This window comes from Anguilla anguilla, chromosome 7, assembly GCF_013347855.1.
Source record: "Anguilla anguilla isolate fAngAng1 chromosome 7, fAngAng1.pri, whole genome shotgun sequence".
NCBI classification, from domain to species: Eukaryota; Metazoa; Chordata; class Actinopteri; order Anguilliformes; family Anguillidae; genus Anguilla; species Anguilla anguilla.
Window position 1 is genome coordinate 31,738,056 of NC_049207.1, and position 21,833 is coordinate 31,759,888.

The 21,833-nt window shown below is 37.7% G+C and overlaps 1 protein-coding gene across 3 annotated transcripts in view; it reads right to left on the bottom strand.

The window, feature by feature from the left end:
- tbk1 (TANK-binding kinase 1) overlaps positions 1–21,833 on the bottom strand; it is a 252,601-nt gene that overhangs the window by 63,452 nt on the left and 167,316 nt on the right. For all 3 annotated transcript variants that reach the window (XM_035426804.1, XM_035426803.1, XM_035426806.1), the window contains one exon: positions 13,989–14,065. In XM_035426804.1, the coding sequence (XP_035282695.1) occupies positions 13,989–14,065 (77 nt within the window). The remainder of the gene's footprint in view (positions 1–13,988; positions 14,066–21,833) is intronic.

Sequence of the window (21,833 nt, forward strand, 5' to 3'; positions counted from 1 at the left end):
CTTAGAAAGCAATGCTCCTTCTTCATTTCTGATGCACCTGATATCCTCTTTGACTTTCCTTTTCCTACTACAGTACTGAACACACTCCTACCATAAGGCCCTTTTCAGGTTCCCCTATGAGGTTTATCCAGATATCCTCACTGGGCACAAGCTGGTCAATTTCTGGAATTTTCTGCACATTAAAGTTTTCTTTTACATAGAGAGCTGCACCCCCACCTCTCTTACTCGATCTATCCTTCCTAATGAGTTTGTGCCCTTCTATATTATATTAATCCCCATCTTCATCTCCAAGCCATGTCTGTAATCTCAACCATGTCATAACCCCCCCTATTTATAGCAGCCTCAAGTTCCAAAAAATTATTTTTTTGTACTTCTAGCATTTAAGCAAGGACATTTCAGATTATTACTTCTATACATCCTCTCCCGTTCCCTCTCCCCCCGCCGTCCAAAGCCACCCTTACTTCAACTTCAACAAGACTTCATTAGTGTTCACACTATTATAGGAAGCCCTGACAGCTTCCATCCTGGCAGTCTGCACTTCCCTAACCTTTTCACTTTCTGACCTCCCTGCCACCCAAGTCCCTAGTTTGAACAATCCTGTGCTACCTTAAGCATACGCTGGCCCAGTGCAGCAGTACCCCTCCAGTTCAGGAGCAGCGTGTCACACTTCTGCATGTCAGCCCCGTTCCAAAAGAAGTCCCAGTGCCCCATAAACCTGTGCCCCTCTTTTCTACACCAGGTTTGTAGCCACGTGGTTAAACCTACAAATAAAATGTTGCTTTCCTCTACTAGCACATGATCCCGGGAGTATTACAGAAAAAACTCCCTTGGAGGTTCTGCTCCTAATGTTTCCTGCTACCTCCACAAATTTGTCCTGCAGAACCTCAAACCTACGTTTACCTATGTCATTGCTTCCTACGTGAACCATGACCACTTGATCTTTCCCCGCTCTGGCCAAGAGCTTGTCCACATGCTCCAGGACATCTCCTACCTAGGCACCAGGCAGGCAACATACCGTACAAGACTCCTTTTCATGAAAACAGACTATGCTGTCTACCCCACTAATAATTGAATCCCCCACTACCACTAACTCCCTTTTCTGAGAGGATGTGGGCCACCTGGGTGCCTAGTGGCTCCTCAGTCCTCCCACTCTCAGGGTCAAGAGCCAGATCCAATTCCTGCAAGGGCTCCACTATCACCCATCTATCTCTCCCTGCCTGCCATGGCTTCGCCCCTCTTCCCAGCTGTGGCGTGCACACTAAATTGTTATACGACACACTACTCAGTTCCTGGAACTCTGATAATTGTGAACTGTAGAGTCCAGCAAGCTGGCCCTCAAGATCAAGAATCTTGCTCTCAAGGTGCTCAATCAGTTGGCAACGGTGGCAGACAAACTTGCCCTGGAAATCGCTTACCAGAAGTGCAATCATCCTGCAACCCCACACAGCTTTAGCCACATTTTTAGCCCGTAACTATCACCCTATCTCTCCCTGTCTGTCGAAACAGAAGCACCAAGACCACACTTTTAAAAATTTGTAGGAGGCTCGAACAACTAGCAGCAGAAACCGGAGAGGAAAAATAAATAAATCAATAAATAAGGCACTTTTATCTAACGTTAATTGCTGAATAATTAACAAGAAAATGAACTACCCGGAGTGGAATCACTCCATTTATAATAAACTAACATAGCTAGCTTTATACTAAGTAGCAATGACTGAATGAACACTTATATTAGGCAATATTTTAATTATATCTCAGAACAAAATACAGCCAAAAATGTATCTGAAATAAATTTATAATAAACTACAGAGCTGTAGTTTATTATAAATTTATTTCAGATACATTTTTGGCTGTATTTTGTTCATTCTCTGGGTCATTCTCATGAAACCATTAAGATACCATGGCAATAATGATTTTAAATATAATACATGTAATTTAGTAATATAACAAAATATCATAATAAAGATAGTGTTCTCTACCTTGCACAAAGAGTAATTTCAACATAAGAATGAATTATTTTTGTATTTTATTGCATTTTCTGCTGAAATTCTCATTACCGCAACACGTCCAGCTCTGTCTGAATGTATGTTATGTTGTAATTTAAATAGAGAAAAATGAAAATATTCTGAAAAAAATAAACGAATGTTCTACTAGATGTTTTCAAATGACAGAAAAATTAACTGAATATTCATGTATAATAATAACGAAAAAATTGTGGAAAAATGAAGTGTCCATGACTGATGTTCTCATCCTCTGCAACATTTTTGAAGGACTGTTTACACACACACAGAATTTTAAATAAAGTTTGATTTTGAATGAAGCAACACATCTGCCAGTACCTTCAAGATGGCTACCAGGTAAGCAGATCTCTTTATATTTCTCCAGTTAAAAGTTAAACATTCTCTTGTCAGACTGTGTACACGACAGTATTGATTATCATTACCGATACAGGTAGTTTTCCACATTTAGAAAAATGTTAGATTAAAAATTTTCTATGAAAATATACTTCATTAATGTCTAATTATGTACATTGAGTAAAAATTTGCTTAGTCATCATGGCTTCTCTATTGTTAGCAAAACATGCTAAGGTTCCTCATCCTCCGCAACACCATTCTCACTTACCGCTGCAATTTAAAGGAGTACCATGGTGATTTTCACACTTTCTCGGTTTTATGTGCTATTTGCACAAGAGGCATTGAAGAAACACAATGAGCAAAGTATTAAATATGTCCGTTCTGTATTTTTGGAGAAATATGCGTTTTAAATTCATCGTCCTATTTTCAACCGGTTGAGAAAGTTGTCATTTTGCTACGTCACGAATACAGTAACCACTCCCATTTCCACGCCCCGTAAAGAAATCTGACAGGGCACACCGTCCTGCTGTTCAGACAATGCAAATATTTGACTAACGTTAGGTTCACTTAAATTAGAGTGCCTTTAGATTATTTCTGGTTATATTCATTTAGCTAGCTAGCTAACGTTAGCTAGCTAGGAGGTTTGCTTTCATAAGGCAATGTTATCGATAACGTTAGCTTGCTAGTTTGCTTTTATGAGGACGTTATAGTTGTGCTTTTATCTTAACTTGGCTAGCTAGATAGCAAAAATTATAATTGGATATAAGTCAACGTCCTTACCTTAGCTATCTATCGATACTTGATATACTACTAAGCTAGCTAGCTTGTGAAAATTCAGTCTCCCAAAGAGAGCGCGTATCATGGGGGTAGCTATGGTAACGGGGCACGGTCTGTCAATCATAGCTAACTGACAGTTCTCATTACCACGCCCAGACGGTTCAGGTGAATTTTTATAGTGGGAAATTTAGGCTTAGAAAAATACGTTTTAAAGTACATTGAAATGACTGAAGAATAAAAAAATTATGCACATTTGTTTTGTTGTTGCCTGAAGACAACTGGGAAGTGTCACGTTCAACCACCATGGTACTCCTTTAAGGCCAGTTGCGGTAGAGAGAACTTCTGTTTCGGTAATGAGAATTTAATCATACAGACTATATTTTTAAATATATATTATGAACTATTAATTAAAATATTATTACTAACTGTTGATATTTTGCTTTATGTCCTGTTTCATTGCAGACAGTCAGCAAGTGACAATAAGAAAGCTTTAGCGAAGGCTAGGATGACAAAATTCAGAGAAAAAGTTTACACCAACCCAGAACTGCTGGAAGAGTACAGAAGGAAGGAGAGAGAGAGGTTAGGGGCTGGAGAGGTTACAGCAAGAGTAATTAGCATATATATAGTCTATAGGAAGCCTATGCCCTCATACAGTGTCTATAGGAAGTCAATACCCTACAGTGTTAGGAAGTCTACACATGCGCACGCACACGTCCACCACACACACACGCACACGCTCGCACACACACACACACACACAATCAGTAAGCCATTTAGTTCGTACTAAAGGATGTCCACATAGTCTGTAAGCGATTCAGTCCCTACTATAGGATGTGTACACACACACACATGCACACACGCACACACACACGCACACACACACACACACACACACACACACAGTCCCTACTGTAGGATGTACACACATGCACACGCGCACACACACACACACACACACACACAGTCAGTAAGCCATTCAGTCTCTGCTATAGGATGACGTGTCCATAACAGTAAGATTTTTCCCATGTTTTGAGACATGCTCATTTCATGTCATGCTTCCTTTCCATTTCCAGATATCAAAAACGAAAGCAAAATTGTGAAATCAAGAAAACTCAAGATCTAACAAAGAAGCAACATGAAAAAAAGAAAAAACAGTGGCGGGAAAACTCAAAAAGGTATTACAGAAAAAGAAACAGCTAAAAGCTGGACATAACACCATCAAGCGAGGAAGATGATACACTTCAATATGTTCAAGAAGCAAATGAAGAAGTTACTCAAAATCTTCAAGAAGACACAGCCTCCCCAAGAGAACAGCCATTCTCACCTCAGCAGGTAAATGTCCCTGCCATCAACTCAACTCCTAAAAGAAGAGAGACATCTCTACAGACAGCAGGACTAATGAAGACATCTACCCCAAAGGAATCACCCAGAAAGAGGAACAGAAGAAAGAAAACACTTGAAAAAAATTGAGGTCAAAGCTGCGCTACACAGAAGAGAAGCTTTTGGAGAGGACCAAAGAGATGGCTGATGCAAGTCTTTTTAAAGATTTAATGTTTGAAATCTTTGAAACCAAGATTTCGTGAGAATCACCCAGCTAATGTTAGTACATAAAAATGCTGAGATGGAGACACCAAGCCCTCAACTTAAGTGTGCTGGTGGATCCTGCACACTTTTAAAATACATTAAAATAAGGCACTTTTAACTATCTAACGTTAAGTGTTGAATAAATAACACTGAAAAGAACTACCCAGAGTGGAATCCCTCTGGTTATAATCAACTAACTTAACTAGCTTTTTACTAAATAGCAATGTCCCGGTACCAGAAAATATTTTATTTATCTCAGAACAGCATACAAACAAAATTTACCCGGAATCAGATTATAATATAATAATAAACTATAGCTAATGTTAGCATGTAACAATAAGGGCAAACTATCTAACTACAATAACATTTTGCTCCTGGGGAGTACAAAAACCACACAAAAAACCTGCGTTCAGCAAGGAGGAGGCCGTATTCTCTAACCGGCTAGTTTGCTAGCAGAGTGCTTAACCCCTTAGCGCACAAGCCAATCCTTGCTCATTTAGGGGGTACCCTATTTAAAACTTTATAACTCCAGATATGAACACCACAGAGACTTGAAAAATGGCTTAAATGAAGCAAGACATTTGTACAATTTACAATACTAATGCAGATTAGTTTATATTCCAAAATTTTGGAAGAAATAAAGTGCCACAAATGCAATTGTCTCGACAAAAAATCAAAAATGAATTTGCACCTTTTTTAGTTTGCAATGAAATACTGAGAGGTTGCATATATATAGCAGGTTAAACTATACATGTGCTGGTTCAAAAACTTCTTGACCACAAGTTCATAAAATCTAAGGGTGGATATGTAGAACTACTATAGATGTATGAAGCAAAACCTAAGCAGTGTACCCAGCATCTCCAGATCTACCCAAAATGTCTAAATTATGGATTGCTGTAAATCACAACATATTCATGTATTTCACTACAAATCAAATGTTTTGACTCAAGAAACTCACTGTTGTATCATTTTCAAGTGGGAATTACAAGCTTTCAGTCAGTACAGTGGTCTAAAATATCTAGGGGTCCAGAAACATATCCAAAATCTCTACAAAACTGAATAAAACGCTTTTTGTCCATTATAAAGCATATAAATGAGCCCCTTATGAAGGTTTAAGATGAAACATTGCTATCAGATTAAAAAAGAATGCAAAAATAGTCACACAATGCAGTACAGTACCTAAATGTGTGATAATTAACTCTTGTATGTATTTCTATACTCTGTACTCTCGTATGCTTTCTTGTATGGGAATGGGACGACATGAAAACAATTTTCAACCGTCCACCATGTTTTGGCATGTTCCAACTCTCACGTCATCACTGTTTGCATGCATCATAAAAACTATCAGATTGCCAACAATGCATGTTTCACAAAAAACTATTACACTACTAACGCTTACATTACAGTGTGAAATATCCACATTATGTAATACCACTAACCTATTTAAAAGGACTTCTTTACACGTAAAACCAACGGTAAGGTTGTATATTTATTCAATATTAGTCCCAGATATTGACTGTAGAATGACTTGGTAAATTTTAAAAACTTTTTCTCGTTTATTTTGTTATTCAGTGAGCAGCGTTTTCACTGCTGTATTGGCATATCTTAGGGCTATTGTCTTGTTGCTATGACAGCATACGAGTTTTTAGTGGTGAAAGAATATTTTTATGAATGCCAAGATAGACAATATTGTCCATTATGTCACGGGTGGGCGGTGTAGTTGTAGATGAGACTGCAGGGAGGGGGTGCGTGTTAAATGAACGACCAGAGCGACAATGGTGGCGCTGTGAAACTCAGCATAGTATTCAGCACAGTTGTCGTATATCGTCTACTAATGAAACTAAAATAACGCGTTTCTGTTTTTAACTCATACTTTGGTTGCAGTAGCACCGAATGTCTGAGTTCAGTAATCTCGGCACGCCGGCGTGCCGGCCACTTGGGGCTTTGCGCTAAGAGGTTAGAGTAATAATCTCAAAGATTTTCATTAAAATAAATGGCTGTTAAGTCACTATCTATCGCCGAATTAGGTAACACAATGGTGATTGAGCCTATTATTATATTCATTTATATTATTATAATACTTCATGATAAAGTTTTAGCGGTTTATTTTGGTGAAGGTTTTTAGATGTAGGTGTGGTTTAGGCAGGCAGTAGGAGGCAGGGTCAGAACTGACGTCACACTTGGGGGGTGGTGGCATTGACTCATTATCTGAAATCAGTCGCACCTGTGGAGAGGTTTTTTGGGGGGTTTGAGCTGGATCGGAGACGCCACAAGGAAGACGCCGAAAGCAAGGCATTTTGGAGGAAAGGACACTGAGAAAGCGGAGTGTGTACCACCACGAACTGTCACTGTATATACACCTGAACATCCACATCAAAGAGCGGGCTGGCCGACTGGACCAACGAAAGCGGAGTCGCCCGGTCCAAGTGAGCTGGTCGCGGGAAGCCAGAACGGTGGCATGGCGGTGAGTCAATCTCAAACATCCTCCCCAGATAGGAAAGGTTACATTCACCCAGGAAAGTCCAGGTAACATCTTTCACGTCTAATGCAACACGTAGGGAGAGGCACTAGGTTATGGGCTTGCTTGCTAGAGATTTAGGATTTATGCCGGGTTTAGCATAGCAGCGTAACAAACAGTGTTGTGAAAAAACATCAAAATCACCATTGAGTTCATTACGTTAAGGACCTATTAGCATGCTTAATGTATTCATAAAAGATTTAGAGTGAAAACAACATCTTCAGTTTTTCACATTACCAAAATAAGACATCTTGCTGGAGAGATGGACGCATGGATAGCCAATATGTTATTAACTGACTGAAAAATGCTTAACGTTGATCCAACGTTAAGTTAACTAACTTAACGTTAGCCAGCTGTTAGATACGTTTAAGACTCACTGCTGCACCAGAGCAATTTAAGAGCTGTTGTAACAAAGGGTGTTATATACTCATATAATCAAGACATGGCTTTTTTTATTTTTCATTAATTAATTCAATTTATAATAAGTTTTCTTTCACTTTCAAAGTGTGGAATAGGTTGTACAGATAAGTGATAAACATCCTCATTTTATCTGTCTTGATATCAGGCTGTAAGGAACCAAGGTGGAATTTTTGAAAACTCTCTATAGGCACTGTATGAGATTGAGAGTAAGAGACTTGAAGTCGTGCTGGTATGAATGTGGCTCATTAAATAGCTTTGAGTCCATTTTTTTAGATGTTGATTGGTGCTCTGTAGACCATTTGGTAATACAATGCAGATGTGGCTTATGTGTCCCATAATAGGCATTTCTTGCTGATAAAGGGGTTGGTAATATCTTGTGTGGCAAATAGTCATACTGTACTGCCATTTAAGGGACCCTTTTCAGATCTTGTCTGGATTTGTCACAGAGATAATTATTTTGTTCTGTATTTTCTTTACAAAAATCTTATTTGATGTAAGCTTTCATTGATCATGTCAAAGTGCACCAGATTGATGCATTTACTTGTTGAAATACAACATTTGTCCCTGTTCACACCCTACCTCCTGCTCTACTCCCAACCTGCCAATTGGACCGAGTTTAACAGAAATCTGGCTTGGAGCCAATGGTCAGGCTATTTTTATTGAAGCCACTCCTGCCAACTACAATTTCTTTTTCTCAGTTATAAAGAGAGGGGGGGGGGTACATCCAGCATTGCCTCTTCTTTTTCTTGCCACAAGGCCCTTGCCTTTGGAAATTTCTCATCCTTTGAATGTCATGTAATGTTACTGAAATTTAAACCATTTATTCTCAATGTTACAACTTATAGACCCCCTAAATTGAACTCATTGTTTTAAATGAATTCTCAGAGTTGCTATCCATCATTCAGCTAAGACTATAACAGAATAATTGTGGCAGGTGAATTTAACTTACATGTAGATATCCCTTCAGACTCCACAGTGATGGATTTTATTCAGCAAGTTACTGGACCTACTCACAAACAGGGGCATTCTCAATCACAATTTAGGTCTTATATGCTGGTCTCCTGTTCTTCACAGAAAGTTACCTTTAATGTGGTGAGACCCAAGGGTCAATCTTTGGTTCCATACTATTCAGTACTATTCATGTACATTTTTGTACATGCTTCTACTTGGCAGCATCATCCACAAACATGGCAATAACTTATGCAGATGATCCCCAACTGTAATTGTCTGTTAGTCCAGATTACCTTTGCCTCGTTGACACCTTTATAGACTGTCAATGACATGGATGGTTTACAAACACATGGATGGCTTATAATTAAACAAAGGGAAGACAGAGATCCTGGTACGATGGGAAAAGACAAATAGAGAGAAAGTAATCCCCCATTTAAGCTCACACTCTTTTAAAGTTAGATCCCAGGCAAAAAACCTGGGTGTTATTCTTGATAGAGGCTTGAACTTTGAGACTTACATTACGAACATTACAACTGCTTTTTATCATCCACAGAATGTTGCGAAGGCAAGATCCTTCCTCTCTCAGGAAGATGCTTAATGCATGCCTTTATTTCCAGTCGTCTCGATTACTGTAATGCATGACTCTCTGAACTCCAAGAAAAAATGATTGGCCAGCTTCAGTTAGTAAAAACACTGCTTCTAGGGTGCTAAACAAAACCAAGAACAGTGCACATATTGCCCTCATTTAAAAATATTTACACTGGGTTAGCGGTTGCTTTTAGAATCGATTTTGTAATTATTTATATTTATTTTTTAATATAACATTTTTAAAGTTCTCTCTTTAAAACTCTGGAGTACACTTATGACCTTCCTATTAAATATGTCAGGAAAATAAAGATGTTTTTTCAAGATTATCGCAAAATGAATCAAAGGCAGTGCACAGTAACGTACCTGGGAGTCACTTAATTAACAAGTGTAGCCTGTTTTCAGTCTGATAAAGTCCTTACAAATACAAGTGAATATAACTGATGTGTCCTCTCAATGGATTTTCTATGGGAATGTGTGCCTGACAGAATTTGCAACAGTAACTAAGGAAAGCAAAACTTGGGTGGAGCTTGACAAAGGGTCAATTTCATAAAATCCAGTTGAAAATCGTTTTAGTCCGATCAGCTCCTTTTAAAAAATCTGGATATTTTTTGGTGGAAAAAACTGAAAAGAATCAGTCTCACTCATATAGAACCTTGCCATCAGAGTGAGGTCATCACTCTGGATGACTTGGCATTATTGAAGGAACCTTGAATTCTGCTCTGTACTAGAACATTCTTAAGGAGAATGTCCGGTCATTTGTCCTTGAGCTGAAGCTGAAGTGTAATTGGGTTATGCCACAAGATGATTCAAAACACAAACGCAAGTCCACATCTGAATGGCTTAAAAGAAACTAAATTTGTTTTGGAGTGGCCTAGTCAAAGTCCTGCCTTGAACCCAGTTGAGATGCTGTGACAGGACCTGAAATTAAAAAACCTGCCAGTTTTTCTGAATTAAAGCAGTTCTACAAAGAAGAGTGGGCTAAAATTCCTCCACAGCGAAGACATAACAAATTAAAGCCGCAAGCGGCATTGGAAGGGGTCCAAGCATTGGCAGCATCGCGCCCCCTATGGAGCGATTTTAAAATGGCTTTGTCCTCATGATCATACGCCTTCACCCAGCATATCTACTGAATGTCATGATGATCGTATGAAATATTGATGACTTATGGCCAATTTTGAGCTAAGAGACGCTGTCGGATGACTTAGTTACGTCGCCATGGATGTGTCCTGGCCGCTTCCCGTCAAGGCCTTTACTATGTCGTAACACTTAGATGGCATGTCATAACACTTAGATGGTCCGGTGTGCATGCACAGCTGCAGTGTTTCTGCGCCGCAACTAAAAAAGGAGTCACACTAGTGTTGTCACGATACCGAAATTTTGACTTTGATACTGATACCAGGTTTAGTATTACGATACTCAATACTGAAATGATACTTGAAACTTAAACGGTGCTAATTCGATACTCGGTTCCTAACGATACTGAAATTACCTTAATAGATCAGAAACGTAATGTCCACAAGGGTTGACCTCATTTTCTAATTCATGGTTTATTTACAACCTGGTTCATTAACAACCTGTAAGTTGAAGCCTCTTCAACATATTAATATGCATAGGCCTATAGTGTTACACACTGAACAATAGAAAAATATGTTAAATATATTTCAAAAATTAAACAGTTGTAAAGTAAATAATCTTTAAAACAGGTCTTTCACCTTTAAATAGATTTAAAAACAGCATATTTTAATAACAATGAAGCATCTATCTATAATAAAATATTTCCAAATTGGAACACCTATTGCTACTGAAGTGAATTGAGTCAAAGCTTGCGCAGTATCAGGGAAGTGAATGCACAAGCGCAGGTCACCTCACTTGGCAACCTTAGTTGCTACTGCCATCTAGCGAAGATTCTGACAAACTACACTTTTCATCCTCTAAATCAGTAATGCGGGAGACACATTTCCCTGGCTTTTACATTTGACGCAGAACTACCGAACGTCGGAAAATTCAAATACGAAACCGTTTTTTTTTTTTTTGTTTTTTTTTTTAAGTACCGAGAAAGTGCTGAAGTTTTGGTATACCGTGCAACACTACGCCAGACACATATTCCAATCCATTGCTCAGTTTAGCAGAGAATGCACATTTCAGAGCGCCTCAGAGACAGATAGAATAATAACACATAAATACACATTTCAAATAATAAATACGACATTAAAAAACGAAACAAAAAACGAAACAAAAGACGAGTTATGAAGTCGCGCAGAGCAGCCGACCGTTTTATTTATTTATTGGCAGATGAGAAGCAACAGGAATCACAAACGGATTGTCCAAGACAATATATGACCACTCAGTCGCAAAAGGGACATCTCTACCCGTGAAACCAGTGGTAAGATTGTATAATTATTCAAAGTTTAGTCCCAGATATTGAGTGTAGAATGACATGGTATAATGTAAAAAATAAAATTGTCTCGTTTATTTCGTTATTGAGTGATCAGCGTTTTCACTGCTGTATTGGCATATTTTAGGGCTAATGTCGGGTTTATCTTGTTGCTACGGAATATTGCATTACATTACATTACAGGCATTTGGCAGACGCTCTTATCCAGAGCGACGTACAACAAAATGTATTACCATAACGAGAAACAAGTGTGTCGAAAACCCTAGAGGGCAGTAGCCTACCGTTCTAAGTGCAGGGAACAACCGCATAATTCAACTTGGAACCTGTAGGTTAAACTGATTAACGCTAACACAAACAAGAACAGCAACAACGCAGTCTATGAGAACATTCAAGCAATAGTTAAGACGAGTTAAGACTAAGTCACCTATGGAACAACTACCTAGTTACAACCCTAAGCTTACAGTCAATTTAGAGATTAAATTGAGAATACGATTTCTCTCAGCATAATGACGGATTTAAAGACTAAACGAACTCACCTGATATTGTCTTCAAATGGACCGTATTTAGACACTGACAGACTACAGCATAAATTGCGTCTTTTTGTTTATATTCAATATTAGTAATTTCAGCGAGAAACTGCAGCTGTAGGTCGTTATGTTATGGTAGCAACGGAACGAAGCGGACTATATATGTATTAGGCTACCGTCATTGTTTCATTAGACCAGCGTGTTTGCACAGAAACTCAGAACCTATCAATGAAATGGTTTAGTTATTTCTCAGCATAATGACAGATTTAAAAATTGAACGAACTCACCCGACACTGTCTTCCAATGCTTCCCCTCACTGATAAAAACTAGACCCCACGGCAATAGTTAAGACGAGTTAAGTCACTTACGAAACAACTACCTAGTTACAACCCTAAGTTTACAGTCGATTTAGAGATTAAATTGAGAATACGATTTACAGCATAAATTGCGTCTTATATGCAATATTAGTAAATGCAGCGAGAAACTGCAGCTGTAGGTCGTTATGTTATGGTAGCAACGGAACGAAGCGGACTATATATGCATTAGGCTACCGTCATTGTTTCATTATACCAGCGTGTTTTCGCGCGTTTGCACAGAAACTCAAAACCTACCAATAAAATGGTTTAGCTTTTTCTCACCATAATGACAGATTTAAAGACTTAACGAACTCACTCGATACTGTCTTCAAATGGATCCATGCCAAAGAAAAGTAATTATTCATCCTCTCAGAAAGCTTTTACTGAAAAAATTTTGGTAGCTTATCCTAGCATGCACTCTGGGTGGCGCTGTGAGACCGTACTTTCACTGATAAAAACTAGACCTACGGTGTCGGATTACTTGCGTCGCCATGGTTGTCGCTTGCCGTAAAGAAGTTTACTCGATGTCGTAATCGTTTGGATTTGGAGCTCCAGCTTTTCCGCACCCCACCTAATGAAAAAGTCCAAATGGTGTGCAAACCATATGGCGGACATAGGTGCTCCCAATAGGAAAGTTGTAGAGCATTCAGATGCATCAGTCGATGAAGTTTTGTGTTGATCTGACTTACGGTGTGGGAGTTATGGCCTTTTAAAGTATGACCCTCTTGTTATAGCGCCACCATCTGGCCAATATAGGTGATTTTTAGTGCCTGAGTAGTGGGGGGCCATAGGAACCCACCTGCCAAATTTGGTTGGTCTACAACTTATGGTTGCTGAGCCTCAGACATTTTAGCAGAGAAAACTGCCACGCCCCAACTAAAAAGTCTAAATGGCGGGCAAACAATATGGCGGACATAGGTGGGGCCAATGGCAAAGTTGTAGAGCACGTTCAGATACATATGTCGATGAAGTTTTGTGTTGATATAACTTATGGTGTGGGAGTTATGGCCATTTACACGTTACCCTTTGTTATAGCGCCACCATCTGGCCGACGTGCATGATTTTTAGTGCCTGAGTAGTGGGGGCCCATAGGAACCCACCTGCCAAATTTGGTTGCTCCAGGACTTACGGTTGCTGAGCCTCAGACACTTTTAGCGGAGAAAAATAATAATAATAAGAATAATCCCAACAGATACAATAGGGTTCGACCAGCTTCGCTGCTTGGACCCCTAATTATGGGAAGCATTTGGTTGCAGTTATTGCTGCTAAAGGTGGTGCAACCAGTAAAGTTTTACTTACTTTTTCACTTGGACTATATGGCTGTTCAATAACTTTTCATTAAATAAATGAAATAATGATCAAAAGATGTATTTTGTGTTTACTCAAGTTCCTTTTGTCTAATATTACATTTTGTTTAAAGTTTTGAAACCAAAATTTAAATACAGATATACTAGAATTAGAATATAAGATAAAGGTATGCATGTGGCATATGATATACACATGTACATTTGTACTTACGTCGTTCAGCTTTGTCCTTTTTGAACTGTTGGTAGATAGTTGTGATGGCATCCAGCAGCACTTTGATTTTCTCAACACTATAAAAGAGAAATCAGTGAGTAGTTTCCCTTCTTTACGTTAATTTGTTTTCATTAAAATTAATGTAAAGACTTTATAGTAATTCTGGATTTTAGAAAAAATTGGTTGTATGAAAGGTAATAAAGTTTTTTATTAACATTATATTTAATTTTCTTCTGGGTACTCTGGTTTCCTCCCACAGTCCAAAGACATGCAGGTAGGCTAATTGGAGACTGTAAATTGCCCATTGGTATGAGTGTGTGAGTGTTTTCTGTGCCCTGATAGATTGGCGATCTGTCCAAGATGTATTCCTGCCTCTCACCCAGTGCATGCTGGGATAGGCTCCAGCACCCCCTGTGACCATTACCAGGAATAAGCAGGTATAGATAATGGATGGATGGATGGATTATATTTTATATGTGCTATTAATCTCTAAGCAATGGCACATACTTGTTCAAATGGTATTAATCTCCATTTTTGTCCAGGTTACGTGTGGCCTGTACTATCCGTGACAAAAAGTTACCAAAGTTTGGCCAAGTTATTGGACAAAACAGTGTACAGAAATAATATAGTTGTAAACAGCAATTAAGAGGGCTCATAGCCACAAATTCCCAACTTCCAGTGCTATAATTTGTGTAGCAGCCAATGTAATAACTACCGTTAATGTAATAACTGCCAATAACGTAATTATTTGTCCGTTCTTAATGTAATAAAAGTCGATAACGTAATAACTTACCAATAATGTAATAAAATTTCTGAACCAATAACGTAATAACTTTTTGCACATAATGTAATAAGTTATTAGATTATTGACTGGTTATTACATTATTAGCTGGGTTTAAAAAAAATCATTAAAAATGTAATAATAGGAGCCGATAATGTAATAATATACTTGTATCACTATGTAGAAGTTTTATTTATTATCAAGTCTCAGACTTCCATAACACTTAGGCCTACCCTTACTGTTGCTTCTTTCAAATAGCTGCTCAAAAACCAGGCCAATCCTGACCCCTGAATCTTAGTCCTAACTCTGAGAAAACACACACACACACCTACTCTCTTTCTAGGAATTAATTGTTTGTGTAACTTGATGGTTAGACTTATCTCCAGCCCTGCCTTATACTCCTTTGCCATTTGAGTACCAAATTAAGTGGGAGCACACATGTTTGCAAACACAGACAATTACTGTTATGTTGTATAATATGAAATCTATACCTCTTTGAAGATGCTGTGTTCTCAAATAAAAAAGACCAACACTTCTTTCCATGAAAAATATAATCTTTAATCAAGCGTATTTAAATAACTTCTTCAACCAAACTGGCACTATTATGCCTTGTGCTCAACTTTCAACCTCTTAATGCAAAATTCTAAACTGTAAAATATAGTATATAACAAAGATAACTTTGGTAACACATCTTTCAGTTTTATCATAATAATAAAGGATGGTTTACCGTCCCTTTTTTAAAGAAATAAACATTCTCTTGATACACATTACATTTACAGTATCTATACCAATTGGTCCCAGCATCATGTTTTGTCTCAGAAAACAATATGTTTCATTTTTTCAACAGAACTATTTTTTGCCCAAACTAATATAAAAGTAGTATTGATAATTCTTTTAACAACATGTATTTTGCACTCCAAATTAGGAACTATCGATTATTGATAAGTACTGGTATTGATAAGCAGTATCAATAGTGGTATTGGTATTGATAAAATCCTAACCATGCCCATCCCTAGTTGTATAAACTAACTAACTCACTAACAGGTGCAGTTTTCTCATGACATGGCTTGCCATTGTGCCCCTTTCTCTCTTGTTTTAAGCACTTCTTTCATGGTGACTTGACTTGTGACTTGCTTGACCTGAGCAATGACTTGACTTGTCTTGCTTGACGTTTACTAGTGACTCGACTTGACTTGCTTGAGTCTAAACACAGTGACATGGGACTTGATTGAGACTTGAAGGTTAAGACTTGAGACTTGCTTGTGACTTGCACAAGTGTGACTTACTCCCACCTCTGCCTCACTGTCAGGTGAAAAGAAGCAGTTGGTGACTCTAATTGTATCAGAGGCGTGTGGTAGTCTACACCCTCCCCAGACCAACAGAGGATAGCGCATCGACCAGGACCGTGATACACACAGAGAATTGGTATAACAACTAAAATTGGAGAAAATGGCAAAAATAAAAAAGAATGAACTATAGATATCATTTGCTTCAGTTTTAGACTCTTTGTTGAGCTTGTCATGACTGTATTCAAATAGCCAGGGATGTCAATAGGGCAAGGATTCTGATTTGGTAACACATTTTCATGTAACCTTTCAGGTTTGGTATATATACATAGAGAGAGAGAGAGTGCTGAATAGCTATAATAGTGTGGTTGAAACAGTTTGCTTGAAAAAGTTATTTAAATACATTTAATTAAAGATGACATTTTTCATGAAAAGAAATGGTGGTCTTTGTATTCGTGGACAAAGCATCTTCAAAGAGGTATAGATTTCATATTATATGACATAAGAGTAATTGTCTGTGTTTGCAAACATATGTGCTCGCACTTAATTTGGTACTCAAATGGTTAAGGAGTAGAAGGCAGGGCTGGAGATAAGTCTAACCAAGCACCACAAACAAATAAATAGTCGTAATTCCTAGAGAGAGAGTAGGTGTGTGTGCGCGTGTGGTCAGGTTTTTGAGCAGCTATTTGAAAGAGGAAACAAGGGTAAGTGTCATGGAAGTGTGACACTTTATAGCCAATAAATAAAACTTAAAGCGATATAAGTATATTATTACATTATCGGCTCCTGTTATTACATTTTTTTATGATTTTTTAAAAACCCAGCTAATAATGTAATAACCAGCCAATAATGTAATAACTTATTACATTATATGCAAAAGGTTATTACGTCATTGGTTCAGAAAATGTATTACATTATTGGTCAGTTATTACATTATCGACTTTTATTACATTAAGAACGGAAAAATTATTACGTTATTGGCATAATTATTATTATTTTGATTTTAGTCCATATTTGATATCCATCATTGTTTGGGTAAATATGTAAGTTGCCCATAGGTCATTTCACAAAACCGTTCTTAAATTATTCTTATGTTTGTTCTTAAAAATGTTCCTGTGAAAACCAATATGGAAGTAATGACACATGAGATGATGAATGCTGACTGTTTTATTTGTAAATTTTATGCCCAATTCTGTTCATGTGATTAGCATAAGAAAATGAATAAGTACAGATAAGAAAAAAAAAAGAATGCTGAATTGTTAGTGGAAAGGTTATTACACACAGTTTATGATCAAATATGATCGTACGCATGTTTCGTGAATGAGACCCATTGTGATTATACTGTCTCATGTTCCTTTTGAAGCATAACATAATTGTTGTTAAGCACTACTTTGAAGAATGTAATTGCCAATGGATTGGAAACATTGTATATATTTTATTGGTTATGATAATGAATACATGAATAGGCTAATGGAAAGTAATAATTTGAATAATATGAAGACTAATATTATACGATTCTTAATCAGAGGAAATTATAATTCTGCGACAGCTAAACATAGAGGTTAACAGTACTAACATTTACCAAAGGTTAATTCATGTTATGGGTTAGTGACACGCTACTCTATATTATGTGGTTAGTTCAAACAGTCTCATAAAATAAAGTTTTAACAATGTGAAACAACAAGGTCAGGGAATTTGCTTTTGCAGACCAACATAAACAAACACAATGTGGTTGGTTAATTTGGGCACACAAACAATTGATTGGCTCATGGTAATTGGAGCTGTCAATCAAACACTGATAGATAAACCATTGATTACTGCTTTAATGTTTAAGTGTCAAATAAATAAATCAAGCTCCGCATTTCCTTTCCCTAAAAGGGGTGTTCCTGCCCCAAGCAGGTGGCTAATTGATCAAGCAGTGAGTTTATTGTAGAGTCACAAGAGGAAGGGGACAGGCACTTAATTATGCCTTGGTTGACCAGAAAAGGTGAACATAACTCAGCAGAGGGTCAGTCCTGTTGTCAAGAAGCCAGAGGCCACAAATGTTCCTATGTATGATTACATCGTTACAGCGTCTTTGTGAGAGTTTTCTGTAAAAAGCACAGAAAACAAATAAAATTGAATAGAATAATTTCATTCAATTATTTAGGCATTAAAATCTCTACCCGTCAGAGTTTTCACCTTGACTTCACTTGCTTACTTGCTTGCTTAAAACTTCAGAAGATGATTTACACCAATGGTCAAATCTTCCACTTTGACTTATGGGACACATATTGTAACAGCAATAAAATTTTATATTCTGCAAAAATCAATTATTTATTTTGAATGATCCCAGTTTAATGACCTCATCAGTGGTTTTCAGCTTTAAATACAATAATCAATAAATTTTACCTGAAAAATAAACCGGCTCACATAAAATTGGCTATATTACAAACAAAGAAATGTCATGGAGTTAACTACCCCCAACTTCTTTAATAACTATCTTGCAGACCAACGACAATATACATTATATGGCCAAAAGTATGTGAACACCAAAAAGCTTAACAAGTGGGTGCTCTGAAGGGGTGTCTGAGGGGCTCTGACGGTTAAGACACTTGTCCCCCCGACCAGAGACCACTAAGGAAACCGACACTTTGCTGCATGCCCCAAAGCACCTTGCCTGATTAACACGAAAGAGATGGCCTGCTACCATCCGCAAAATAAACCCAGCTGGTTGATTTCCTGTTTTGAGGAACAAGTATCCAAATACTTTTCCTCCGTACCTACCCTGCGGCCAAACCCAAGTGGAAGATTTGTGCACATCCCAAGTCAGCATGACTGGAACCTGTCGCGACCCCGACTTCAAAGAAGAAGTTTCTCAAGAGTCCTTGCGCACCTGGCACGGACCTTGAGCCAGCTGATGCGTCACCTAAAGGAATTAAGGATTGGCCTCCCCTCTTATTGCCTTTAAGTATTGAAAAGCATTTTATTTAACACATCAAACCATAGGATAGCGTAAAAGTTATTACCCATTAGTATTACCTGATTAAGTCATTTTACTGCTGTTTGTTGTTGTGTTTGTTTTGCTATGCGTATGTTGGTCTAGAATAGCAAATTCCCTGACCTTATTGTTTCATATAGATAAAACTTCATTTTATGAGACTGATTAAACAAACTAACCATATAATATAGAGTAGCTAACCCATAACACAAATTAACATTTGTTAAGTGGTAGTACTGTAAATTTCTATATTTAGCAGGCACATAATTATCATTTCCTCTGATTAAAAATCGTATAATAGTATTCCTCATATTATGCAAATTATTGCTTTCAATTAGCTTATCCATGCATTCATTATCACAACTAATAAATTAATATTCTTTATTTCCAAACCAATGTCGTGTCTATGTTATCTCACTAAGTTGGGCTCTAAAGACTGAATTTTGATTGTTCTGAATAAACCTGACCAAACCTCACTAAAATAAGACGAAACAAACACAGGGCCAACTTACTAGAAATAATTTAGGAAACAATGGGTAGCACTGCTTAGGAATACAGCTTGATTAATTTTTGTGTGAGCTAAGATAGCCAATATGGTTACTTGTGACTTGGTCTACTGTTGATATCAGTGCTTTTAAAGCACCATGAACGACAAATAAATTAAAGTGTCATATTTTTAAATGGAAAAAAGTGTTTTTAATGGGGTATTGTGTACACGACAGACCTGCTAATTGTTTGTATTTTGGTAGAGGATCGAAACGGCTAACTAACATTAATTTATAAATGTGGCATTGCAGGGTAGCTACAGTAGCCTAATGTTAAAAAGTACCTAACATTATAGGCTGAGGCTGTTTCTAATAATTTTTCTCTGTATTACGAAACTTTCAGCACTTAGTTGCATTGCATTAACGTTAGCCAGTATCTATGCAGTGGTATTCATTCATTAGCCTGCTTTCTTCAGTGAACAAATAACAAATAACTGGATATTCTACACATTTAAATAAATTTACAAAAATATCAGGTTTATCTCTGGTTAATTCATTGCCATTTTCAGTGCTTTTCTAAAGGACACATCAACAGTGAAATATGATATGCTCTACTTATCACTTAAATAAATAAATACAGAAGTATGTGGGACTGAGTAATTATTTTTGCAGTATTACTAGTTCTACTGCCAGTTAAAAATGAGACATTTTAAATCTATGTTTTTTGCTTATTTCACGTGTAGTAGCCTACCGTCTACAATGTTAGGGTCAATTAGGCTACATCAATTCTAGGCTACAGTAAAGCCAGCATGAATTTTCTGTTTTCAGTCAACACTTTGTTAGTCAAGTCTGTGTTGTTCTCTTAAAACACATCTGGAGCTTGAGCAGCCACCCCTAAAAAGCCTATAGATAGCCCAACGTTTATTGTAGTGAGGAAGTAGGCTATGTAGCCTACAAACGAATAAATCATTTTTAAAATCGCATAGGCATAGCATGCTTGCTGTTACATAACCAACTCACTGCATTCTATGATAAACGTTCCAGCGAGAGGGGCCCCTTGTGAGAGTACCCCTACCACACATACCATTGTCAATGTAAAGTTTTTGGATTTTGCCCATATTTTGCCTAGCACTGTGTAATTTTACTTCAAACAGCTCTGACATGTCAGGAGTCACCTGTTTCAGTTACGTTCATAACTTAATCATGTCAAATAATTTATGCTGGATTTTTATTACCATTGCCGTAAATTATTGTACATCTACACATCAAAACTTCTATGTAGCCTACTGTTGTCAGACAATGTTGTGACCTGTGAATTAAGTCCATTGTTTTACAGCATTGCAAATGGATGCCTTTATCTCACTGACACAAGAATGACAACAGCGCACATATAAGAAAGGACTTCAGCTGAGACAATTTTCACTGGGAGATAAAGTACTTGTATTACTCCCTTCTTCTTCTACCTCCAGGCTAGTTTCCAGGGGGCAATGATCCTTTGTGGTCACACAGAAAGTGGGAGATGTTGATTATGAAGTTGTACGGTCTGACAGGGGTGGGGCAACACAGATATACCACATCAATCTCCTAAAAGCATGGAGATAGGCGGCTCATGTTTCTCTGGTTACTACAGTGAGTGAGAGAGATGAGCTGGGTCCGGAGGTGAGAAAGCCAGTCAATTCTACCCCGGCCTTTTGTGATGACCATCTCTCGCTGAGTCAGAGAGCAGGTGTGGCCCAGTTGCAGAAGCGCTTTGCGAATGTGTTCTCCCCGCACACAAATCTCATCCATCACCACACTGAAACATCTCCAGGAGAAAACTGTGCAGGCTGAATTGCAGGCTGTTAGAGATTGGAATAATATGTAGGGGATATGCTGCTACTTCTCTGAAACTTCGTACCCGAACAAGGAGGCCCACAAACCTGACTGAGTTACACCAGTTCTGTAAGGAGCAATGGGCAAAAATTCCGTCAAAATATTGTTTGAATGTTTGAATTGTTTGTTTGAATATCTTTAGCCTAGGTATAACGTAAACTTTTGGCTTCAACTGTAAGGAGCTTTTCCCCTTCTGCCTTTTACTCAGGCAACTGTTCATCATTACAATACAAAGACATTTGCCTGAGGGAGAGTGGGAGCATTATTGGTACAGAATCCATTGTAAACTTTTGGCGTCAACTGTATGATTAGTTATTATTTAAAATAGATCACATGCAAGATTTGTTCTGTGCATGATATATATTGAAACTAACGCAGCGAGGTGGATTGCTTAGAGCCAACCACAAGAGAATGGTAACCAATGGACTGCTTACATTAATC